Source organism: Acromyrmex echinatior, chromosome 2, assembly GCF_024713525.1.
Source record: "Acromyrmex echinatior isolate Ae372 chromosome 2, ASM2471352v2, whole genome shotgun sequence".
In the NCBI taxonomy this organism is placed as follows: Eukaryota; Metazoa; Arthropoda; class Insecta; order Hymenoptera; family Formicidae; genus Acromyrmex; species Acromyrmex echinatior.
Genome location: NC_141853.1, coordinates 2882630 through 2910495, shown reverse-complemented (window position 1 = coordinate 2910495; position 27866 = coordinate 2882630). Strand labels below are relative to the sequence as shown.

The 27866-nt window shown below is 31.9% G+C and overlaps 2 protein-coding genes and 1 long non-coding RNA gene across 6 annotated transcripts in view; 2 read left to right on the top strand and 1 right to left on the bottom strand.

Moving 5' to 3' along the window:
- Nucleotides 1-15014, bottom strand: part of Kap3 (kinesin associated protein 3) — a 35192-nt gene extending 20178 nt beyond the window's left edge. Inside the window, exons 1-3 of one of the 3 annotated variants that reach the window (XM_011065914.2) lie at nucleotides 14944-15014; nucleotides 11345-11762; nucleotides 11039-11223 (exon numbers count right to left, since the gene is read on the bottom strand). In XM_011065914.2, coding sequence (XP_011064216.1) covers nucleotides 11039-11064 — 26 coding nt within the window. In that variant the 5' untranslated portion in view covers nucleotides 11065-11223; nucleotides 11345-11762; nucleotides 14944-15014. Of the gene's footprint in view, nucleotides 1-11038; nucleotides 11224-11344; nucleotides 11896-14943 lie in introns of those variants that run through there. The other 2 variants (XM_087416798.1, XM_011065915.2) reach the window with 2 other exon arrangements.
- LOC147910400 (uncharacterized) lies at nucleotides 13237-15131 on the top strand. Its single transcript, XR_015548461.1, has 2 exons — nucleotides 13237-14657; nucleotides 14786-15131. It is a non-coding gene; the product is annotated as an uncharacterized LOC147910400 (long non-coding RNA).
- Nucleotides 15132-25690: 10559 nt separating this feature from the next.
- mib1 (E3 ubiquitin-protein ligase mind bomb 1) overlaps nucleotides 25691-27866 on the top strand; it is a 427681-nt gene continuing 425505 nt past the window's right edge. For both annotated transcript variants that reach the window (XM_011055213.2, XM_011055212.2), the window contains exons 1-6: nucleotides 25691-25928; nucleotides 26366-26713; nucleotides 26791-26991; nucleotides 27087-27206; nucleotides 27294-27623; nucleotides 27704-27851. In XM_011055213.2, coding sequence (XP_011053515.1) covers nucleotides 25827-25928; nucleotides 26366-26713; nucleotides 26791-26991; nucleotides 27087-27206; nucleotides 27294-27623; nucleotides 27704-27851 — 1249 coding nt within the window. In that variant the 5' untranslated portion in view covers nucleotides 25691-25826. The remainder of the gene's footprint in view (nucleotides 25929-26365; nucleotides 26714-26790; nucleotides 26992-27086; nucleotides 27207-27293; nucleotides 27624-27703; nucleotides 27852-27866) is intronic.

The following is a 27866-nucleotide window of genomic DNA, read 5'->3' as shown; positions in this document are numbered from 1 at the left end:
TGGCCCACCCTGTATTTGGTGGGACCAGCTCGGCGTAGTATATTATGAGCTGTTAAAACCGACTGAAACAATCACAGGCGATCAGTATCGAACGCAATTGATGCGTTTAAGCCGAGCATTGAAAGACAAACGGCCGCAATATAACGAGAGACACGATAAAGTGATTTTGCAGCATGACAATGCTCGACCCCATGTTGCGAAAGTGGTCAAGACATACTTGGAAACATTGAAATGGAAAGTCCTACCCCACCCACCGTATCCTCCAGACGTTGCTCCCTCTGACTATCACTTGTTTCGATCAATGGCATACGACCTGGCTGACCAGCACTTCCGGTCTTATGAAGAAATAAAAAATTGGATCGATTCGTGGATCGCCTCAAAAGATGACCAGTTTTTTCGACGCGGGATTCGTATGCTGCCCGAAAGATGGGAAAAAGTAGTGGCCAGCGATGGACAATACTTTGAATCATAAATGTATAACCAGTTTTTTACAATAAAGCCTCGAATTTCGGAAAAAAACCGCATGAGCAAAGTCATACTCCTTATAGTTAATAAGATTATTAATTACTAAAAATTGACGAAAACTGGCCTTCAATAATTTTTACTCAAATACTATCAACTTTACAGAAAAACTGAAAAAGACAAAAGTTATTTATTTTCTTCTCATAGAATTCTACGAATTTTTTCAGAATTTTTTATCAACTTTTTAGTACTACATTTTCTCATTTTTACCAATATATTATAATAAAATACGGTATTAAAAAATTCTGAAAAAATTCTTAAAAAAATTTTTAAAGCCCTATGAAAAGAAAATACAACATATAACAATTGTCTCTTACAGTTTTTCTGTAAAGTATTCGAGTAAAAAATTATTTAAGAAAGAGAAGAGAGAAGACCAATTTTCGACAATTTTTAGCAATTAATATCTTGTTAACTATTGCGAAAATTACTAAATGAGGACTTTTCTTCTCAGTTTAGTCCATTCTGTCCCTATGCGAAAGATTTATTAAGATTTATCATTATTTTTCAAATACTCTGTATACGTAAAGTTATATGTATATATGTGTATGTATATACATTTGTATCATGCATATATTCTGCAATACACTCTACATTTTTTTTGTTAATTTTATAACCAAACTACTGTTTTCTAAATAAAACTAACTTTTTAAGACTATTTTTATGGAAGGTCACATTATCATCTATGTTTATCTTCGATTCGCCATTATGCAATGTTGTTACATTTTTATTAATAGTGTCCTAAGTAATAAATATTTCATAATTTTGAGTCTAGAATTGATTCAACAAAATTTTAATGAATGTAATTGTCAAGTTTTAAACTTAAATATTCATTATTAACCAAGTAAACCAAGTTATGATGTAAAATGTAACTAGAGTATCACCTTCTCCTCTACTAAAGAGTATTAAAAACACATTAAAAAAAAAAAACATTTTAAACATTTGTTTTAAATTGTTTTTAAAAAAGTATGTTTAATTTAATCTGATGTTTAAAACATGTTTTAAACATTTGTTTAAAAAAAAAATTTTTAACAAAATAACCCTGAAGGGAAGTCGGCGCGCAGTCGAATGGAGAAGATTGACCTATTCGACGATTCGCACATATTTGATTTCGTGTGTAAAATTTGCTAAATTTATATTTTCTCAGCAATAAATTGACATGGAAACCTGATTTTTTTTAAATCTAGTAGTAGCTCTAAGAGTAACTCAACGAGATATAAACAAATAACTTCAAATCAAATGTTTTGCAAAGTAATTGTAATTATGAAATATTTAGTTTTTTGTTTCTTGAATTTTTATTTTTTCGGTTTATTACTAAAAAATTACATTTGAGTATGGAGTGCATGTATAATTAACAAATTTAAGTCACATTAGCTATGCTTCTTTATTTAATATGCTGTAAAAAGTGTTCAATAAGACATGCGTTTCATATTCAAACGTGATTTTTTAATAATAAACCGAAAAAATAAAAATTCAAAGAAAAAATTTTCTAAACTAAAAATTTCATGATTACAATTTGAGATTTTTTAACAGCAAATTCAATTCTTCCTTGACAAATTGGTGTCAGACATAACTTTTAATCTTAAAAACTAGAACCACAGTGATTTTTTGAAAAAAAATTATTATTTTGGCTCCTAATAATCAGAAAGTAATCTTTTTTTTAAATTCATAGAAAAATATTAGATTTTGAATGCTTCACATGGCTATTTGATATGATGCATATTAACGAAATTATTTCCGTTTTTTTACAGGGAAAAAGATACCCACTTTTCAGTCATTTTATAATAGTTTAACTGCAAAAAAATCGTTTTGTTATTAAGTGTACATGATAGTGCAACTCTTGAAGAAGGAAAATGTCTGTAAATTGCTGTGTGACTGCTCAAAGATGAAAAAAGTTTTCAGACAGATTTTTAGTGAATAAATGATTTTTTGAAAAAATTACATGAACATTTTCAGGCTTGTTCAGGGCTAGATTTGTTCATCATTACGAGGGCTACATTTTACGAGAATTTCAAAGCTTTGCGTTTAAATCTCAATGAACAGAAAGCGAGTAAAAAAAGGCCTTTTTCGGTGTTTTAAAAATTTTTTCTACTGAACTAATAGATCGATCTTAAGGTTCCACGTCTCACTTTGTAGTTATTTTGAATACGTATATTTTTTTATACCGATTTTTTTTCATACAATCAATATCTTTATTTTATAAGTGAAAAACGCTTTTTGCAACTATTCGATTTTTTTTCACATATTTTCTTCATAAGTCTCGAGTCTCGAACATACGCATTTTCTTTTCTGATGTCTTTCGAGACTTTCTTTTTTGAAAAGAAATGCTGATTTATAATTTTTTTGCGGTAAAATTCTACTTCTATTGAACTATTCTTGCTACTCGAGTTTATGAAGGAGAGGTATATTATATAATGCGCATAAAAAATCGTACAATTAAATATCTCGTAAACTGTTGCGTTTTAACATTGCGATTTATACTATTCTGGATTAATGGGAAGAGGAGTACACTATTACTACAATTTATTAAAACTTATGTTATTTAGAATGCCCCCCCCCCCTCTCGCCTCTTATTGAGGGCCGAGATTGCCGAGAAAGCATTTTCGATCGCTTGAAACAAGTGATTAGTGTCTCGCTCGCTGTTTCGTTCACTCTCAACGCGCTGCAGGCAAGTACACGGACATGGGCTCGTGCAGCTTAAGTGTATGGCTACCGTTTCCCAGACCGTCTGATTCTGTGTCGCCACCATCAATGCAGAGTTCTTGGCTGAGTAGTCAGGAGCCGACGTGAACTTAATCCAATGAGCCAATCAGGATACTGCTTTAGATCTACGTACTCTGACAAAAATAGAAATAGCAGTTTATTATTATTTCCATTTCAGTTAGATTATGTAGACCTACAGCAATATCCTGATTGGCTTATCAGCTTAAGTTTACGTTTTACGATCATTGTTGTGAAATTTTGTGTGCGGTAGTCCTAAAGCAAATTTCAATCGGTTTAAATTTGTCTTACAGATAAGTTTACTGCTATTTTTATTTCCAACAAATTACGTAGATCTAAAACAGTATTGGCTCATCGACTTAAGTTCACGTCTTAAGGTTACTGTTACAGAAATTTTGTCTGTGGCAGCCCTTAGGGATAAACGTAGCGTTTAACATTCGTCAAGGTTAGATTAACCTTGACGAATGTTGGAGGAGATTCTATTCTCGACCAAACTTTTCTCTCTTTAGAATTTCATAAAATAAACGTATGTAACGTGTGAATTTTCAATTTTACCACATAGAATGCAATCTCAATTTTAATCTTTGCAATTGATGGCTTATCATTAGACTAGAGTGAACGTAATTCTTGCTTATGTAAGTATCATTTTTAATTTTTCAAAGTTCAACTTGTGTATTTGATTTCATCACAAATGTGTCGAAGGTCGGAAACATCTTGTTACTAATGATTTTTGATTCCCGTATACGGAAAGAAGTTACTATTATGGCATAGCACGGTAGGGTATCTCGCTGCAGATGCCTAAGGTTCTAATTGATCGTAGATATGCTTTTCCTTGAATCGACAACAGATGCTCAAGGATTCCTTTTTTATCTGGTTAATTACTTAGTATAATTATTAATTTTTTTATCTAGTTTACATTGTGCACTCCGGCCTAGCGGCAAATTATAGATTGCAATTGAGACATTCTGTTATTTACTACAAAAAAATTAAAAATTCACATTATGTATACTCTACAAAACTTCACAAATTTAAATTATTAGAGAGAAAAGTTTGATCAATGGTTGAGAGAATAGAATCTCCTACATTAACTTAATCTCAAATATTAAATTTCTCTGGTTAACCACTGCTAACGATATGCTAAAGTCGTTCATGGAGTTTGCTAAGGAGTTCTGCACAATAAAAGAAACAGAGAACAGAGAACAAAAATTTTAACCTATCAGAAATCATGTATTGTGGAATACACAGTTTTTATAGAATGAAACTGGTTGAAATTCTTATTCTCTGTTCTCTATTCCTTTTATTGTGCGGAGTCCCTTACACGAACAGCATTGGTAGTATTTACATTCATAGCGTGAATAGCGTCTCTCCGCATGCACTCACAGTTCACAACAACTTTGCTTTAAGAAGCAGTAAGAAATTGACCAATCACAGTCGATTATTTTTCTCATATTCAACTGTGATTAGTCAATTTCTTAAAACTTTACGGCTTACGATCTCTTAAAGCAAGGTTGTGGACAAGGTAATTGTACTTGTAAAAATTAACTAGTCAATCAAATATGAAAAGAATATAGATTTGTTCGTGTTATTTAAAATTCCAAAAATATTCACACATAAAAAAAGATAAATATATATTCAGACATCGAAAAGAGAGAGAGCAAAGATGCTAAATGCAAAAAATGTAAATAATGCGAAAAGACCGATAACTGTGACTATAAGGGCTGCCGCATACAAAATTCCGCAACAGTGATCGTAAGACGTAAACTTAAGCCGTTAAGCCAATCAGGATATTGGGTCTACATAATCTAACGGAAATGAAAATAATAGTAAAACTTATTCATAACCTCGCAATAAGGCAAATTTTAAGTCGTTAAAACTCAGTTAAAACGCCTTACGGATAAATTTACTGTTATTTCCGTTAGATTATAACTAATATCCTGATTGGCTCATCGGCTTAAGTTCACATCTTACGATCATTGTTATAGAATTTTGTGTGTGGCAGCCCTCATCCCGGATTTACAATAGATGTTTTAAACATTAAGTCGTAAAAAATTGATCAATTACAATCGAATTCGAGAAGAATAATCGATTATGATACGTCCATTTCTTATAGTTTAAGGTTTAGAAATCTATTGTATTAGGTGTACAACTTTGCTTCCGCCGTTTTTTCCGAAATTCAAGGCTTTATTGTCAAAAACTGGTTATACATTTATGATTCAAAGTATTGTCCATCGCTGGCCACTACTTTCTCCCATCTTTCGGGCAGCGTACGAATCTCGCGTCGAAAAAACTGGTCATTTTTTGAGGCAATCCACGAATCATCGATCCGATTTTTTACTTCTTCATAAGACTGGAAGTGCTGGTCAGCCAGACCGTGTGCCATTGATCGAAACAAGTGATAGTCAGAGGGAGCAACGTCTGGAAAATACGGCGGGTGGAATAGGACTTCCCATTTCAAAGTTTCCAAATATGTCTTGACCACTTTCGCAACATGGGGTCGAGCATTGTCATGCTGCAAAATCACTTTATCGTGTCTCTCGTTGTATTGTTTGTCGCTTCTCGCCGTTTGTCTTTCAATGCTCGGCTCAAACGCATCAATTGCGTTCGATACTGATCGCCTATGATTGTTTCAATCGGTTTTAACACCTAATACACTACGCCGAGTTGGTCCCACCAAATACAGAGCATGACCTTGGAGCCGTGAATATTCGATTTGGCCGTCGACGTGGAAGCATGGCCAGGAACTCCTCATGATTTTCTGCGTTTGGGGTTATCGTAATGAATTTTCGTCCCCAGTCACAATGCGATGCAGAAATCCTTTCCGTCTTTGCCTTTCAAGCAGCTGTTCACAAGCAAACAAACCGTTCAACATCTCTCGATTTTTCAACTCGTACGGCACCCAATTTCTTTGCTTCTGAATCATTCCCATGACTTTGAGGCGTTTTGAAATGGCTTGTTGAATCACTCCCAATGATCGTGCCAATTCTTCTTGATTTTGACACGACTCAAGTAATGCCTCCAATTCTGCATCTTCGAAAACCTTCTCTCTTCTACCGCTATACGGTCTTCGACGTCAAAATCACCGTTCTTGAAGCGTTGAAACCATTCACGATACGTTCTTTCACTAATAGCGGCCTCACCATAAGTATTTGAGAGCATTCGATGAGCCTCAGCCGCAGATTTCTTCATATTGAAGCAGAAAATTAAAATCTCCCGCAAATGACGAGAATTTGGCTCGTAAACTGACATTTTCAATCGAGAATAACTTTATTATGCAGACACAAATCGACTAATGTTTCTATGAGATTATGTTGACAGATGCCCAAGTTTATTGTATGACGTCTATGATCTATTTATTTCGACCATCACTTACCGCTAAAGCCATCTATAGGAAAATGGCGGAAGCAAAGTTGTACACCTAATAAATCCGGGGTTAAAACTTAAAAATCTTTTGTAGATCCAGGCTAATCAATTCCTAGAACCATGTGATACACAAAAAACTTAAGGCAATAAGATATAATCAATAAGAAAATTAACATGTTGGATTGACTATTGCTTACGGATTCTACTGTGATTGGTCAATTCGCTTACTACTTATGTTCTACTGCTTAAGTTTTTTTGTGTGTATGGCCCTTATGCGTGGTCTAAAATGGCAGTAATAGTAGTGGATGAAGTTATAAATTGACCAATCACAGTTGAATGTGACAAGAATAATCGACTATGATTGATCACTTTCTTATTCTCAACCTCATCCATTACTGATATTGCCATTGTAGACCACGCATTAGGGCTACCGCACACAAAATTCCGCAACAGTGACCGTAAGATGTAAACTTAAGCCGATGAGCTAATCAGAATTTTGCTTTAGGTTTACGTAATTTAATGGAAATGGAAATAATAGTAACTTATCCATAATCTCGCAATAAGGTGAATTTCAACCAATTGAAATTCATCTTATGGATAAGTTTACTGCTATTTCTATTTCTTCCATAATTCATAGATCTAAAGCAGTAGCCTGATTGGCTCATCGGCTTAAGTTCACGTTAAGACTTTCTTAAGGACTTTCTCCGACTGCAGTTGTGCTCAATCTAATGAGCACATTAGTGCATTATAAAAATTTTTATGAAAATTTATTTCACTTTTATTAGTATAAGATATTCCATAAGTGTTAATGTTTTTATACAAGTTTTTTCATACAATATAAAATGCCTCCCTCCTTCGCTACTGTCACCGGTCGAAAAAAATAGCAACTTTATTTACTTTGCTATTTATTTTGCTCAATGATTTTTTAAAAACGAAACTATTTCAGATAAATTTCATATTATTCCTTATAATATCAAGTTTTATGTCTCATTATTCCAAAAAATTGTTAAGAAAAATTTTTTTACAGTGAATAAAAAGACCATTTTCGAATAAGCTTTAGATACGGATCCTATGTATAAATGTGTGTATGTGTGTGTGGTGTGCGTGCGGCGCGTGCGTACGTGTGTGTGTACGATATATATATATATATATATACATACATTATATATATATGTATACAGGCTTCCAAAGCGATCGTACCAGGCTAATTTCTTGAAAAGTTTCAGATAAAAGTTTGTCCATTTCGAGAGGAACATAAGAGAGTACCATTGGATACCTTGAACAGCGTTGTTAAGATCAGGAAATGATCACGTTGAATTTTTCAAATGGAACTTCCCATTATTTATAATATCTTGTAGCTACCCTTGGGAGCTTATCAAAACACTATAATAAAATATTTGTTCATTAAGTATTTTTCAAGTTATGAGGCTCGAAAGTTACAGTATCCATCGGCATTGGCGTTACTCAAGATGCTAAAATGATGGCTAAAACCTCTTGAATGTTGTTTAGGAACATGACCTAGATAACATTTGTCAAGATCAAGGCCATTGGAGAGTATTCTTCTTATTTTCATTTTTGCACAAAAAATCTATTTTTACGTACAAATGAAAATAAGAAGTACAACTTTCAATGGCCTTGACAAATGTTATCTATTAGTATAGTCGCTCTGGAACACCTTGTACATATGTATACGAATTATATATATGTATGTATGTTTTAAACGCTTCAACTTTGAAGTGGAATATTTATTTTTAATTCCACTCCGGGTATTGAGTTTTAAAGCAGATAATATATTCAAGACACTAAAACAAGCTTATTCTGTAAGCTTCAGAAAAATCTAAAGAAAAATGGATTTTTTCGGAGAATTCTTAAGCTTATGTTGCAGAAATTTTGTCTGCGGCAGCCCTTACAACCATAATTACAACCACAATCATTTAAGAAGCACCGTAAGAATCAGCCAATTAAAATTAAGAGTTCAAAAGAATTCTCGACTGTGATTGACTCATTCTTATTGTACGTCTTATGGTTACTGTTACAAAAGATGTGTGCCATGGCCTTTACATGTATTATTCTACAATAAATCATTAGTAATAAATTAGAAGTTAGAAGCTAGAAATTGACCAATCATAATCAAATGTAAGAAGAATAATTGATTATGATCAATTTCTAGCATCTGATTTATTACTAATGGCTTATTGTAGAATATGCGTTACAACTGTGCTTATACAATTATAAAATAAGCATTACCCGGGATCTACAATAGATTTTTAAGCCTTAAGCCATAAAGAATGAACAAATCACAATCAATTATTCTCCTCGCACTTAACTGTAGTTGGTTAATTTCTTAACCGCTTAAGGCTTAAAACACCTATTGTAGATCCGGACTTTCTACAATAAGTCATTACCTAAGCTTTAAGTCTTAAACCGTAAGAAATTAACCAACCAATTATAGACAATTATTCTTTTCACATTCAACTGTGATTGGTTAATTTCTTACGGCTTAAGACTTAAACTTAGATAATAACTTATTTTAGAAAGTTTATTATATTGAAGTGACATTGAAGTGATGTCATAATGAATATTTTTTTGTCTACTCTTGTAATGTGATCTATGATTACATTATTGGCGTTTAGGACCCGTTATGTCTCTTTCTATTTTTGATGAGAGCAAAACGATAAAGTGAAATAGCACAGGTCACAAAAACTGTTAATTTTCGGCTTCTTCTTCCACCACTAAAAATCATGCTTGGTATTGCTCTATGTATATATGTACGAGGCAAAGTAAAGTTACAACATTTTACAAAAATCGAAAAATGAATATTTACTAATAAAACTTATATGACATATTACACAAGTAAAGCACTATTTTTCCACGTATTCGCTATTCAGTTCCAAGCATTTAGTGAGCCGTGGTATCAACTTTTGTATTCCTGTGTCATATGTTTCTGCCACCACCTCTCTTTCCACCATTCACACACGGCATCCTTCACTTCTTCATCAGTAGAAAAACGTTTCCCTGCTATGTGTTCTTTCAATAGGATGAAAAGAAAAAAGTCACTTGGTGCTAGGTCAGAACTATAGGCAGGATAGTTTAGAATATCCCAACCAAAACTGTTGAGATCGATCGTTTTGCGATATGGGGCCAAGCGTTGTCATGCAACAGACACATGCCCTTTGTCAGCCGCCCTCTCCTCTTGTTTTGGATGGTTCGTCAAAGGGTTTTTGAGGGTCTCGCAGTATCTGTCGGCATTAATGAATTGATCTGGAGTCAAAAAATTGGAGACAAAACGATCGATCTCCTCAACAGTTTTGGTTGGAATATTTTGAATTATCTTGCCCTATAGTTCTGATCTAGCACTAAGTAACTTTTTTCTTTTCATGAAAGAACACATAAAACATTTTTTCACTGACAAGGAGATGAAGAATACCGTGTGTGAGTGGTTAAGGGAAGTGGTGGCAGAAACGTGTAACACAGGAATACAAAAGTTGATACCACGGCTCACCAAATGCTTGGAACTGAATGGAAAAATAGTGTTTTACTTGTGTAATATGTCATATAAGTTTTATTAATAAATATTAATTTTTCAATTTTTGTAAAATGTAACCTTACTTTCCAAATATGCCTCATATGTCGTTGCCTATACTTCAAATTTAACTATCCAATTATTTAGGCTCCTTGATGTAAACAATTAATAGATGATCTTCTTTATGATCAAGTCTCATTTTTTTATGCATTCACCTAAAATATAGGTCAGGATAGCAATCATGTAACTTTTTCCTTGGACTAAAATGTGAAAAAGAAATTTTTTTTGTATGTATATACATGTATGTACATACATAAAAAATTTTACTTTTCTCGTTTCCACTCTAAAGAAAAAGTTATATGTGATTGCTACCCATGTCGCAAAATAAGTCTTTTAGAGTAAATGTAGTCATTATGTCCCAATCTCCATGACGTCAGATTAAATAAGAATAAATGCTTACAAATACTGTAAGGCCTGATTGCACCGTTACTTTGATTTTAAGCGAGGCTTAAAATTTTTTCTGTCTCTATCTCTTTTTGATTTTAAAATGAGACAGATAAAGTTTTAAATCTCGCTAAAGGTCAAAGTGAAGTTAGTACAATCAGGTCTAAGGCTTATATTATATTCATCTATTTTTTGTTGTACGACAAGCTTTTCAAGTCTGTTGATTGGCTGTTCTCAAGGATGTTCTCAAATCTCTGTCCTACAGTCAATTAACACTCTTGAAAAATTTGTCGTACGACACATGTAATATCAACCTATGCAATGAATTCCAAGTTTGCTACATTATAATTTAATAAGATATTTATAACTTAAACATTTTATAAGTATTACAATTCACTCATACATATATAGGAATCATATGTTTGACAGACACGACATCCTTTAACAAATGCAGAAGTGGCCTCTTCTTACCTTTTCAGAAATTTAGCTTCATCCATTTTACGGCTCACTATTTCGTTGGATTTCTTGATTAGAAATTAGAATCTTTTGCTTTAAATACACTGTTTGTCAACTCAGTCAATTCTCTCTGTTAAGGGTCGACAGGAGAGATTTGGAGACCTCTAGTTGGAAACCAATTCCTTAGGTTGAAATTATAGCTAAAATATTGCATGAATAGTGTTTTAATTGCGATATTCATAATCAAGAAGTCTATTCATAATCTGAAGACTTGTAGGTTTTTTGTAAATAGGGCAAAATAAAAATTCATCCTGATCTCACCTGATGTGTACTATGGTGCAGTTGAGATGCACATAATCGTATTTACAATTTTTTTTCCAAAAACTAATTTGCAAACTGGTTCTGTATGAGCCTTCTCAGTAATATAGAAAGAAATTTCACAAGAAAATATTATTTCTTTAAGAGAAAGAGAAGAAAAACCACCATAACTAGATCTGCATTTATATATAAGGTGCTTTCCAGCAAGAAACACAGATTCTTCTTCTTTTCTTAGCCCCGGAACTTAATTAGCTGATTCTGGACTTCCGATGGTTTTCGCTCTTCGGAATTAAATATATCATAAATTGGAATGTAATACACCGGTCACCTCGAACCGAGCAGATATAACAAAAAGATGATGTAATCAAAATGTAAATGGAAGGCGCCTCTTCAGACCATTTCAGCTACTGAACACCTGAGACTGAGGACGATGCGATTAGGGCTCCCATTGGGCTGCGTTCGGATTCCTACTTGGATGCTCCCCGAATGTCATATCATTCTTGTTGTTTACTGAACGTTAAACAAGGATGACATGACACCCCGAGTAGGAATTCGAACGCAGCCTAGGATGCGGAACTGCGGAACTGTGAAACGTTCATAATTGGTCGTGGTTTTATTCCACCGATTCCGCCGTTTTCTGTTGCATAAATTTATTTTTTTTGCGGATTCCGCCGATGCTTGCGTATGTGCATGTACAGTGCAGTGCATTAATTTATTGGGTTATAGTAGCGGCCCGACTTATCGAAAATAAGAAAATGCAGTACTAAAAAGTTGATACAAAATTCTGAAAAAATTCTTAAAGTTCTATGAGAAAAAAATAAATAATTTTTATCTCTTGCAGTTTTTCTATAAAGTTGATAGTATTGAGTCATCTAAAAAGTATCCGCGGTACTTTGTCACTAGATATATGACCATCAATACACATCTAATGAAAAAACCGCGGATACTTTTTAGATGACCCAATATTTGAGTAAAAAAATAAATGTCGATAAATCGGGTCGCTATTATGACCCAGCGAATTAATGCACTGCAGTGTACATGTACATATATAATATTTATAAAAACTGATCTCGTTAAGCTGGTTTAAACGGCGAAAAGTCTCCTACAAGCGCATGATTAATCAACTAAAGCATGCTCGGATTTCCACCTAGACCCCTAATCTTGAAAAGAAATTATAGTATATATATGAAATTTTAAGATAATATTATAGTATATACGTAATATATACTGTAATATTTTCCTAGACTTTTATATACGTTCCTTTTCAAGAATAAGGATCCTGGGCTCCTCTCAGCAAACGAGAATGGATTGAAATGAATTAAAATGAATTCAGATTTTCAGAAATATTGATTCACGAATGTTAAAATGAATGCTTTTTAATCCTAAATGCATTTTTATTTATTTAGGAATTATGGAACATATCTCTATGCCTTTTAATCTAAAAATAATATTAGCTTTTTCTGTGCAACACAAACAACACACACGTGTTGTATTGTGAATACTATTCAATTCAAAATTTTGAATAGGAAATGCAGTTTTTCAATCCAATTGAATCTAATTGAATCCAATTGAATCCAATTAAATCCAAAAAAAGTATTCATTATTTAAAATACGCATTCGTAAGAAAAAAATTTCAATCCATTTTAATCCATTCTTGTTTGCTGGGCTATTCTCGAAAAGTATCGCATACGAAAAACTAGGGAAAAGTTATAGTATATGTATGGTGGATAGAAATTCAAGGCTTAAACATAATAGGCACAGGCAACAGCCCAGCAAACGAGAATGGATTAAAATGGATTGAAATTTTTTTCTACTCGAATGCGTATTTTAAATAGCGAATACTTTTTTTTTATTTAATTAGATTCAATTGGATTGAAAAACTGCATTTTCTATTCAAAATTTTGAATTGAACAGTATTCACAATGTGTGTGTTGTGCACAGAAAAAGCTATATTATTTTTAGATTGAAAAGCATAGAGATATGCTCCATGCAATTCCTATAAATGAATAAAAATGCATTCAAGATTGAAAAACATTTATTTTAACATTCGTGAATCAATACTTCTGAAAATCTCCATTTCAATTCATTTCAATCCATTCTCGTTTATTGGGAGGAAATAACGAGCCAATAACGTCCAATCAACTCTATTGTGTGAGTTCGATATTATATCCCAGAGCTCTGATTGGACAGCTCGTTATTCCCTGTTGCTTGTGCCTATTGTCTGTGTCTGTGTTTAAGCCTTCACAGTATGATTACGTGTAGCGCGTACACGCAGTACAGAAACTAAAGCTGGATTCATAATCGATTCTTATTTCAAGACCGTCTTAAGTAATGTCTTAAGATGCTAATACAGCCCTCTGGTTGGTTCATGGCTTCTTAAGATTGTCTTAAATATAAAATCTGACTATGAATACTAGCCTAAGACTATATTTCAAAATAGTACTAGGCTAATACTAAGTACTAGGGTTTGTAAAATTTTATTTGATATGCTATAGTATACGTTATACGCATTATATACTTTGAGTAAAATTTTCTTCAAATTCTTAGGATGCGATTACATGTAGCGCGGTACGCGCTACAGAAACTAACTAGGGCTACGTTCCAAAACTTCCTCTTTGAGGAAAATTTTACTCGAAATATACAGTACACATGACATAGCATATAGAGTAAAATCTTCCTCAGAGAATAAGTTTTAAACGTAGCCTAACTAAGTAACTATAGAAACCGCCCAAACCGTGCCGCTTGTTTTTTTTTCTCTTCTATTACATGTAACGCGGTAAGCGGTACAGGCCAATGACAAATTCACGTTACTAAGCATTTTTTAATAGAATTGATTGATTTAAATGCAATCATTAAATAAATCCGTTGAAAAAAATAAGAATATTGATAAAATGTATATAGAAATAAGTTAATATATTTAAAAAAATTCATATAAAGTTTATTTGTTATTAGTCTGTGCCGCTTACCGCGCTACATGTTAATAAAGGAGAAAAGAAGCAAGCAGCACGATTTGCACGGTTCTTATAGTTACTTATGCTACGTTCCAAAACTTCTTCGAGGAAGATTTTACTCTATATGCTATGGTATATATCACGTGTACTGTATATTTCGAGTAAAATTTTCCTCAAAGAGGAAGTTTTGGAACGTAGCCCTAGTTCGTTTCTGTAGCGCGTACCGCGCTACATGTAATCGCATCCTAAGGAGACCGAACTTATATGGACGAGGCCGTCAAAAAATGTGTTCAAAAGTGATCATCTGAATTAGTTCGATCGAGATGTCGCTTTCGTTTCATGACATCATTCTCGCAATTTGCATGGTAGGTCATACCAATTTTATATGAAGAATGCTCCATTCTTCATGCTGTTTTAATGACAATTTATGTGAATTTACATCTTTCTGTTATTGTCAGAACATGATGTCAAAGAATAACATTTCTATTCTTAGGTTATGTGTGTTCGGTATTGTGTGTGCGTAAGTGTATATGAGAGGAGTTTTGCAATTCGAATGCCGTCTACCGAGCATCACCAATACCAATTTATAAACCTAATTTGGACAACACTTTTCAAACTAGTCACAGTATAAGTATATACAGCAGTGCTCACAAAGATTTGTACATTTCGGGCTGATTCCGGCGACCGCTCGAAGTTCGACGGCCAAGCCGCCGAGCACTCACGTGACACTCTGGCTCAGGAGCGTCCCTAAACCAAAAATATATTGGGAGCACACCTTCTGCCAAATTATTATTGAAACATGTTTTTTATTAAACAATTTATTTCTATTAACATAAAAATTTCTATTGTTAATTTATTCATTGTTCCTTAATGATATATTAAGTGTAGTAAAAAGAAATCCATTATTTTTCCAATAGATGGCTTTAGTAATCTGTATCACGCGTAGATAAGATACAGATTACTAAAGCCATCTATTGGAAAAATAATGGATTTCTTTTTACTACACCTAATACTTATATCTTCGTAGTGTGTTTTCTAGTACATTACATAATTATGATAACGTACATTTCGACAAGATTTTTCCACATCACCCGTAAGGTACTATTGTAAGATGCATTTTTTTAAAATATGGTTTTCCTAGTAGACCTATTTGACAAAAAGAAGAATCAAAATTATTATATATATCGTATAACACGACATATAATTTTGTTTTCCTGTCAAGCCACATTCGAATATTTGATTCTTCTTTTTGTGGAATAGGTCTGGGGAAACTACATTAAAAAAAAATGCATCTTATAATAATACCTCACGAGTGTTATGGAAAGCTTATTATCGAAATATACATTATCATAATAATATAATGTATTAGAAAACTACGTTAAGATATAAGTATATCACTAAAGAACAATGAATAAATTAACAATAAAAAATTTTATGTTAATAGAAATAAATTATTTAATAAAAAACATGTTTCAATAATACGAAGGCAAATCAATAAGTACCCGTGTTAGTAATGAAGACGCAAGCTTTTCACAAAAATTTTTTTTATTTTTCAACGTAATCCCTTTTTAGGAGGATACACTTTTCCCAATGCTTCTGCCATTTTTTTAATCCCTCAGAAAAATACGATTTGTCGAACTCTGCAAAATAGGCCTCTGTTTCGGCGATGACCTCTTTATTCGACGTGAATTTCTTTCCACCGAGTCATTTTTTCAAGTTTTTGGAAACAAGAAGAAGTCACAGGGGACTAAATCCCGAGAGTACGGTGGATGCGGCAGCAATTCGATCAATTTGGCTGTGGCGACTGCGGAGGAGTGAACCAGTGCATTGTGAGCAATCGTGGTACCCAACGGGCCAACAGCTTTTTCATTCCCAAGTTATCATGCAATATATTAAATGCCGTTCCGTACGACTACGGCCTCTGCTATTTCATGCACTTTCGTTCGGCGATCAGTGAGAATCATGTCGTGGACTTTTTCAACGATTTCCTCAGTAACCACGTCTGCCGAGCGGCCTGGGCGCTCCTCATCAAAAACAGACGAACGACCATGTTTGAATTCGTTGAACCAATATCTGACGGTTGTCATAGATGGTGAAGAGTTCCTATAGACGGCATCCAACTTCGTTTTTATTTCTTCGCACGTTTTTCCATCCAAAAATAAGAAACGAATCACGGATCGATATTGCTCTTTTTCCATTGTATTGGAAAACATCAAATACGCTCATTACGAATTGTTATCAAATTAAGACTATTGCATGAATCACTCTGAAATTTTGTATGGCGTCGTTTGAAAGATGGTAGTACACGATGGTAATGCCAACTTGTATCAGCAACGTCGCCTGTCTTGAAACACGGTTACTTATTGATTTGCCCTCGTAATTTGACGGAAGATGCGTTCCCATATTTCTGGTATAGGAACCCTCCTAATCCAGAATGTCACGTGAGCGCTCGGCGGCTCGGCCGCCATCTAATCAGAAATATGACTGCCTTCAATAAGTTGAAATTAGGTTAGGTTAGATTAGGTTAGCTGAATCTCCTTCCCATAAAATATAATTAACCCTTCACAATATTATGTGAAACTCGTGGTAAGGAAATCGGGCCAAACATGAATATCACGAGTGGTATGTCGTTCGTATAAAGCTTAATTTTTTTTAATTTGTAAGAGAAAAGTATGGTAAAAGATTAATAAAATTAAGTTTTACTAAAAAATTAAATCAAATTTCTTTCGGAGACGCTATATTGTCTAGACTGTTATATTTGTATAAGATAAAGTATTCTTGTAATAAAATATGCGTGCGTGCGTGCGTGCGTGCGTGCGTGCGTGCGTACATATATTATTAAATTACAACTTCACATTTAATTATTATATAATTTTCATGCAATATATTATTTTTTTTATACATAATTATTCAATTACAATTTTCATATAATATTTAATCAATTGTTATTTTTAATTTACCTATTACTGTTTAATATTATTATTATTAATGTGAATATTATTTTTATATAGTGAGTTCCTTAACATTATATTATTATATCATTCTGATTTAAAAATATACTCGCTATAAACAATTTTCATGACATGATCGAATTATGTCTTTTTTTTTTAGAAAAATCATTCTGTAACTTTATAAAAACTTAAGGGGATGCTGGAGCGAAGGCCGAACTTGATCAAGGTCGATATTACAGGTTTTCATTTCCAATGTATAAGCTGCTTACGCCCTCTGAAGTTAATATGATCATGCAGGAAATTCGATCGATTAATTATCGATATTTTTATTCCGTTTCCTACATTACCATCTTAACAGGGACGTGTATTAGGATCGGTCCCACAATGTAAGATTTATTTTGGAAAATTTTCCAATTTTAGAATTGAAAAAAAAATAAACATAATTGAAGTTAATCTTATATTTGTAGAATCGGACCTTAGAAATTTAGTTGCATTATATATGTGCGAGAGCGCACCGCGCGAAAAGATTCGAGTGAGAGACCGGCGCACTGCTGGTATGATGCACGACAGTAAAGAGAACTCAGTTTCTTTGTAAGTTAACAAAGGAATTTTCTTTAATATGCACAATTACAAATTCAACAAATATAATTAATTAAATGTCAGATTAACAAAATTGAATCGGTCGACTTTTCCAATACAATTTGAAATCATGGTGATGAAAATCTCGGCGATTTTCTCGGCACTTCTCGAAAGATTCGGTTTATAGCGATTTCACTAAACGGTTAGCACGGCGCTTTTACGAAGCGAGATTATGACTCTAAGAACTCTAAGAACTTTTTTGGAAGTAAGAAGGAGGACGGCGAGATCGAAGCATTTATTGCTTTCGGCCTGAGCTTTCCCTTTTGGGAAAAATCCAATAAAAATTTGCCACAATCGTAATTATTACGTGGCATTAAGTGTACAAAATTGATTGGCGCTTTGAATTCTTTTCTAGCGACGTTCAACGTAACAGTCATGCGCGGCAGAAAATCCGTGCGTGGGATTGGTGACAGCGCATGACGTATTCGTCAGAGCGCGGCGCTCGCGTGCGCGAATTGAATCGTTCTAGAACTTTCGATTGTCCGTTGCCGGTAACGACAGCTTGTTTGCGTGTAACGAATTGTTTTTAAAAAGAACAAAGAACGACGAATTTGATGATTCTAACGAGGATTAAAATCATGTTTGAGATGAAATCACGAGCTCAATTTGTGCATGCGTTCAATGACAATTAATGTCGATCGACTGAAAGAATTCTTGCTTTTCTTTCGAATTACCGATCTCAAACAATATACATATTTAGTTGTATTATATACACATGCAATGTAGGCCGTGTTCTAATATATATCACCAGTACTAAAAGTCTGTAATATATATAAAATACAGATTTTTAATTAATAGATATATCGATACGAAACCGTAATAGCATTTTTTTCTTACATCCAATGCCATTTTAGGTTATAATATATTATCATAAATGAATATCATAATATATATATATATAGATATTCATGCAGATATTCTCTATGTCCATTTTTGCAATATTAAAATTTTATATTATAATGTGTATAATGATATATAAAATGTAATTCTAACGTTGTATATAAAAAGACATTCATGAATACGAATTACAATTACATTTTATGTGTATTATAATATATGTGTATATACACAATAACACAAAAAATATTATTGACATATTAGTGAAGACATAAACATGTTAGTGAATTAATGATATATGCAATATTAAAATTATATTTTGTACATTATTGTGTATATTATAATACATATAAAATATAATTATAATTTATATTCACTAATAATGTTTTGTTATATGTTACAACAATGTTAGAATTATCATAGTATAATGTACATACAATTTTCTATATTAGATATATAGTCGACATATTAGTAATGTATAAGTACTATAAGTATCTATCTCTTTTTATTAGACAGAGTAAAAAGAGTTACATTATGTATGTGCAATGTCGTATTCATTTATATATATATATATATATATATATATATATATATATATATATATATATGAAACACGTGTCCATATATTGACAGTAATATATGTTACATCTTGACTAAACTCTAAATGATAGGAAAAATCATAGGAAAAAGTGATACTACAACTGTATTTCGATATTCACTGCGAGTACTGAAAATACGTAACTATAGATTTTCAGTATTGACAGTGTACATTGACACATGGGCCTATATAATAGCATTTTTCCTGTCGTACAATGTCATTTTAGGTCAGAATGTGATATGTATTAGCTATATATAGATATATTACACATATAATATACACAGCTATACCATTTTTTGCTATGTTTAATAAAAATATGTAGAAGTTAATCATGTTAAAATATTAGTGATGTACTTAAATATAATACACACATAGGCAATATTGTACAATATTGCATATATGTACTATAATGTGTGAATATACATACGTTGCAGATAGAAGTTATCAATGCTAAGCTGTTTATGCATTCTCTGTGTTTAAATTAATTAATGTGCAATATTAAAATTGTATACATATATAAAATATATATATATATAATGCATGTATATATATATATATATATATATATATATATATATATATATATATACACACACACATAAAATGAGGATTTATCAGAGGATTCGTAATTTGATTTTTTTTTTTAAGATGTTACGTCTGATCATCTGCGTTTGATTATCGTTAGCTTTGATTTATGTTCGTTGTATATTCTGATATTGAAATATAAAAGTATATATCACTAATATTTGATCATAAAAAAATATATCTCTTTTTATTAAACGTAGAAAAAAGAAGACATCAGTACACCTTTTTGTTATACGTAACAAAAAGAGATGAAGTAGCTACACACATATGTGAATATGAATTAGAAATATATTTTATAATGTGTGTACACATCATAATGCACATAAAATATAATTCTAATATTCACTAATAGACTGTGTCTATATTATATCTGCATGAAAAGCTAAGTATGAGTAACTTCTATCTCTTTTTATTATGGGCCTTCTACAATAACACATTAGTTACAAATCAGAAGTCAGAAGCTAAAAATTGATCAATCACAGCCAATTTTTAGCGTTTGACTTCTTATTTATGGCTGATTTATGGCTTATAATTGTAAAAGGCCCATTAAACATAATAAAAAGAGATGGAATAGTTACATATGTATGTGCAATGTATTTACGTACTGACATGTTACATCCTAAGTTAAAATGACATTGGGAATAAAGGAAAAAGTGCTATTACATTACACGTGTATACATGTATTTCAAATACATGGTTGCATCCGAAAATATATCTAAGTCACAGTCAGAGTGTTCATTTAGTAAAAATATACTTATTGTAACTTGATGTTAGTCAACGTACATTGACCTGTAAGTGTATATATTTGCTAAAACACTTTGAATATAATGTACTTACATACATTTCATAAACGTACAGCATCGTACAAAAATTATGCATGTGACTATTGACTGTGTAATGTATGTTGTATATATATTATATATATACATATATATATATATATACATATATGTATAACATATATATTATATAGGGTGTCCAAAAAGACTCCGGATTTAGGAGCTGAATATAAAGGTGACTATAACTAATCGTAAAGGAATGTGAACGTGTATCGGCATGCATAGTACGCCAAAATATAATGCGTTGCCCTATGATTCACGTTCTACGATTCAATTACGACCATCCTTGTGCTAAGACTATTACATAACGTTTTTAGAAAAAACGTTTCAGACAAAAGTTGTAAGGTTTCAAAGAAACTATTTACTGATATTCAGTTTTTTTTCTTCATTAGTTTCTTTGTTTCGGTTATGTCAAGCAATTAGCTTTTGATTCCATCATGACAATGCATCTATTTGCATTTCTTTAATTGCAGACGCAAAATTCTATAAATTGGTTTCGTAATTGTATTTCACCAAATTTAATAATCGAAATTCTTCTTCCAATAAATTAACAATAGTCAGTCCACGATAAACGCCTCTGACATTTATCTGTAATTAGCCAAAGCACGATTTACGGCTGTGGCATTTTGTTATAGCTAGCCAGCTCACGATTAACGCCTCTGGCAGTAAATTAAAAATAGTCAGCCCACGATGAACGCCTCTGACATTTGTCTATAACTAGCCAAAATATGATTTATGGCTGTGACATTTTATTATAGCTAGCCAACTCACGATTAACGCCTCTGGCAGTAAATTAAAAATAGTCAGCCCACGATGAACGCCTCTGACATTGGATCATAATTAGGCAAAGCGCAATTTATTGTTATAACAATAAATTTAATCATATCACTTGTATGATAAATAAAAGTGATATTTTTACGAATAACATAAAGATGCTAACCTTTCTCATTCTGGCTTTATAGGGTGCCAACAAGAAACACACATCACAATAACCAATTTTGGCCTTCTAGAGTGCTTTCCAACAAGAGACACGGTGCATTATTACAATCTTGTTCGATAATACAAGGATGAGATATTGTACTGAGTCGCTTGTTATAAAGCACCCATAACCTTCTCTTATCAAAGGCAGACAATATTCTGCTACTATTTTTTCTATTTTGTGAACAAAAAACACTATATAAATATATATATATATATATATATATATATATATATATATATACATATACACACATATATACATACACACACACACACAATGTTGGATTACAAAAAATTCAGATAAGCGAATGTATATCCTTCTATAGCGAGAATTAATAATTAACTTTTGGAAATGCAGAAAAAAAAGATTGTTAAATTTTATATATAATAACAAATTTTTCAGAAAGCATACTTAGTTCTTTAAAATCTCGTTATTATCAAGTTCGATTTATCTCGAACATTATCAACTTGGTACCCGAGATACTTTTGTATTCATACATATAAAAAATTACAATAATGCATGTATTTTATTACTATTAAATATATTCCTTCGTAATCACCATTCCATAAGGAAATCATTTTATCTTTTTATTTTTAATAAAAGATGATTTGTAGTAATGTGTGGCAGAACATATAATTTCCTCGCAAATTTTGATATTATATTAAAAATGCAATAAAAATGTAATTAAGATGCTACCAAAATTATTTCTATCATAAGTGGTCTGAAAGATTTGGAATTCACATCATTCTGTAATAAGACCGTTGGTGTTTGACGGATTGCTTAACTTTTTTTTGCGAATGGATCTTATGAATTTGACGGAATCAGAATACATCAAGTTCGCTTTTCTATGAAGATTTTTTTCTTCTTTGTATCGGATACAAAGACCTTTCGGATACTAACCTTATCACAACGTGGAGGGACCTTGATCAAATTATCGGGATAATTATCTTAAATGCGATGAAAGTCTTGTCGTAAATGTATTAATGACTTTTTATCACGATATTAATAAGTTTTATAATATAATCGCAAGTTAATAATTAATAGTAAGTACGATCTAATTGTTGTTAGTATTTTCATTCCACATTTATCAATATTTCATTAAACATTGGTTTAGAAAATTTGTGTTATCATATATATTTTCGACATTTTCGTATAATACCTCATTACTAAATTTTGTTAATTGTGCTCCTATAATATAATTCTTATTATATTTCGAACAACATTTTTTATTATACATTATATTGTAAATAATTATAATATTATTAAAGGATTACAATAAAAGATAATACTAAAACGCTACGCAATGTAATTGTTAATTATTTTATTGTATTTCGCTAATCATAATGCAATATGATTTTAGCGAAATATAATAAAATAATTAAAGCAAAAAAGAGAGATATAAAATTAAAAAATAAATTTAAAATACATACTTACCTGTAAAAACCGACTAAATTTATTAGTAACTCGTTTTTTTACGGGGGAATATACTTACAAAGAAAAGAGGATCTCCATTAAAAATTGGCGGGGGTCGTGGAGGGCCTCTAAGGTTGATTCATTTTTATTCATATAAATTTTCTTCGCAATTTTAAATTAAATATAATTTACTTGTACAATTAGAAGAATTCTAACTTTATTCAAATTGCAAATTGTAAATATAATTATAAGAATAAGAATGGGGTAGAGAGCCTACAATCAGAGAGATGACGTCATATTTTAGCAAAATTCTGCGAGAGAGAAAGAGATATACGGTCTCAGTCTATCACTAAGTATATGTATAGTCATCACATTGGTTAAATTCTTTCTCTTTTTGTCGTAATCTTTTCAATTATATATCATTGCATTGTGAGTCTAAATCAAATAATATGATAATTACGATATTTAATATATAATATTTTGTGAAATGGTAAATACATATATAATATTTTTCTGAATTTTTGATTTCTTTTATATTATTACAGATGCATTTTGCTCCTAAAATGTAGGAACAGAGAATGGATAATAAACTAGCGCATTTAATAGCGCAAATAAATAATGTTTTGTATAAAGTAATGTGCAATATTACAAAATGTACAATATTGTAATAGTACGAAATAAATGAAATTTTATAATAAATAATATATGTAAAAGTTTTATTATTTTATATACAGTATTTATTTATTATCATTTTTTAATTTGTCACAATTTTTGAGCATGAATTTCAATATTTAGAAAATAATGCGTTAAAAAAATTGAAGGGAATGACTAAAACATGGCGGACCCATCACAACTGATACCCGTATGGCGTCACTCTGATTGTAGGCTCTCTATTATAATCGAAATCGCTCATACATCTATTTTCATTTTGGGAACTACGTGACTACATACATTTTCTGGCACTATCGATAAAATCGTATCGTCGAAACAAGATGTGTTTCGTCTCTGTAATACGTCCTCAGGATAGAAGCGTACTATAATTACTAGTACATGTCAAAGCCTTTATTACTAACAATTATAGAGACTTTTAATAAATTCAATATCTTCTAAACATATATTGTCCATTTAAATCCATATAGTTTAATAATTTAGGTAATTTTTTGTTTTAGTGTACCTTTCGTTATACGATCCGTTTATAAATTAAATGTAACTTCGAATCTATTTATCGATAATAAAAGAAACGTTTCTCTTCTTTATTAATCTCTAATTCATTTCATTGACTCTAATCATATTTTACAGACATCATCTATAAATAAAAGATTCAACCCTTTTATCTGTTCTGAATTTATTTCGCAATAACGAATTGCAGATGTTTGATATTCGTTTGATTTCTAAAAATTAACCGATTGCATAATAATTGCATAATAATAGCTACATATATTACATTTTTCAGATTATCTTCCGTCTTGCGGATACGACTTTGAGGTGGCAAAATGATTATTTTTAAATCATTGTTAAATAAAATGATTTGAATAATTATATATTCTATAAAATAATTCTATAAAATATTTCTTTAAAATAATTATGTATTCTCTCTAAAGTAATTATATATATTCTCTAAAATAATTATATACTTTTTTATAGATCTTAGCAAAAATAAATTTGTATTAAATATTAAAATTTTTAAGTAATTCTCCTTTTATTTAAATTTGATAATACAATAAAGAATAACATTTAAAAAGTTATTGCAATTTTATTAGCGAAATACAATAAAATAATTAGACATAAAAATTAAAAAATAAATTAAAGATAAATTTAAAATATACTTATCTGCAAAAACTGGCTACTATATTTATTAATAATTCATTTATTTTATGGGTGAATATACTCACAAAGAAAAGAGGAAAATTGGTCGATGAAATTGGTGGGAGGACTCTATAGCTCATTTTTACTAAATTATGCTTTAAATAGACAATATATGTTTAGAAGATATTGAATTTATTAAAAGTCTCTATAATTGTTAGTAATTGTAGAGACTTTGACACGTATTAGTAATTATAGTCGGCACGTTTCTGTCCTGAGGATGTATTACAGAGAGAACCACGTCTACTTTTGACGATACGATTTTATATAGTGTCAGAAAATATATGTAGTCACGTAGTTCCTAAACTGAAAATGGATGTACTGGCGATTTCGACGGTAACAGGAAAAAGATCGGCATAGCCTCTTTCAGGTTTCTCTTTGCTTATATATTCAAGTCATAAGTTTTGTTTGAATATCATCCATTTAAAGTTCCAGATTTAGGGTTGCCAATATTCAGGAAACAAATTCTATATTTCTGTGGCGGGCTGATCGCACGAATAATTTCGCACGAAAATTTAAGCATTGGACGAACATACCGAACTATTTTATGTTAGAAACAAAAAGACGAATATATAAACGTACACTTTTACAAAATAAATGTAGCAGCGAGTCGCGTAATTATATGATAACGTTCTAAATTAGTATCACGAACACCGGGCGGCGGTGAAGGATTATGTTCCTAGACGAACACGCGTTGGCAACACGTGTTTTGACTCATTGTTGAAGTCAGTCAAAGTGGTATTTTCTTTCGGTGTTCGCGTTGGGAAAGGACGTTGTGTTCCGCGATTTCCGAGCAAGATACGCGAAGGAATCATTGTCAACGAACGATGGAGGCCGGTGCGAGTACGGGTACTCGTACGACGCGATTTATGATGGAAGGTGTCGGCGCTCGAGTGATTCGTGGACCGGAATGGAAATGGGGAAAACAGGTTAGGATGAGAGGTTAAGTGCGTTAAATGCGATTTGTTTGAGACAAGGCGATGTTTTTCTTTCGCAAGATTAATAGCAATAAATACTCCCACATTTTCTGTTTTATGCAACAATAGCTCAATAATTTTTTTCAGAAAATTGCGCTCGTAAAAAACTAATTTAATTTGCTGTAAGGTTACTCCGATTGTTGTTTATGTCATGTAACATTTATATTTAATTGGATTATAGATTTGTTGCATACTTACTTAAATTACTATTAGATTTTAAAATAATATATATCAATATACGTGATTTTTAACAGGCAGATCATTGTACAAAAATAGAAGTAATATCTTCATTTTTAATCATGTATATTTTACTGGTAATTGCCGGAAACTTGCATTAGTAACAGATTTAAAGGATATTTTAATTATTGTTTTTCAATTCCATTTAAAAGGACGGTGGAGAAGGTCATGTTGGTACTGTAAGAAATTTTGAATCACCAGAAGAGGTTGTAGTTGTTTGGGATAATGGTACAGCAGCCAATTATCGATGCTCTGGAGCCTTTGATCTGCGGATTCTGGATTCTGCACCAACAGGAGTGAAACATGATGGTACAATGTGTGATACTTGTCGTCAGCAGCCTATCTTTGGTATTAGATGGAAGTGTGCTGAATGTGGCAACTACGATCTTTGTTCCATTTGTTATCATGGAGATAAACATCATTTACGTCATAGATTTTTTCGTATTGCTACACCAGGAAGTGAAAGAGTTCTACTAGAGCCTCGTAGGAAAAGCAAAAAGGTATAAATCATGGTTCTTAATTTTATTATTTGAAAATTACTTGTTACATCATGTTTTGTTAATTAATATTTTAATAGATTGGAATTCGTGGTATATTCCCTGGTGCAAGAGTTGTACGAGGCGTGGACTGGCAATGGGAAGATCAGGATGGTGGAAATGGCCGTCGAGGAAAAGTTAATGAAATACAAGACTGGTCTGCAGCTAGTCCACGTTCAGCGGCTTACGTTATTTGGGATAATGGTGCTAAAAATTTGTATAGAGTCGGCTTTGAAGGAATGGTTAGTATTATAATATTAATTGCTTTATATTAAAGATAGTTTAAAATACTTTATATAAAACTGCTTTTTATTATAATATATTTTTTTTATTTTAGGCTGATTTAAAAGTGGTCAGTGATGCAAAAGGACAAACGGTATATAGAGATCATTTGCCATTGCTAGGTGAGCAAGGGCCAGGTCGGACAGGACCTCACGGTTTGCAAATTGGTGATCAGGTAAATAGTTCACGATATGTCTATTATGTGTAAAAAAACGCACAACGTAAAACATGTAAAAATTATAATTATTTTTTGTATTTATAGGTTAATGTCGATTTAGAATTAGAAATTGTACAATCTCTACAACATGGCCATGGAGGCTGGACAGACGGCATGTTTGAATGTCTCGGCACTACAGGAACGGTTGTCGGTATTGATGAAGATCATGACATTGTTGTCTCATATCCAAGTGGTAATCGATGGACTTTCAATCCTGCTGTACTCACCAAAGTCCAGATACCTGTCCCTGTTACTAGTTCGAGTTCTGACAATCAGACATTTGCTGTTGGAGATTTAGTTCAAATATGCCATGATATAGAAAAAATTAAATTACTCCAACGTGGTCATGGGGAATGGGCTGAGGCAATGGCTCCAGTAAGCATTTTAAAATAATAAAACTGCTGAATTTAATTCCATTTGTTTTTATATCTTATGCTTATTCTGACTTTTTGTAGACTTTAGGAAAGATAGGTAGAGTACAACAAATATATCATGATGGAGATTTAAAAGTGGAAGTCTGTAGTACATCATGGACATATAATCCTCAAGCTGTTACAAAAGTTGCTAGTAGCGATGGAAGTGTTCCAGGAAATAGTAGTGGTGGTAAGTGTAATAAAC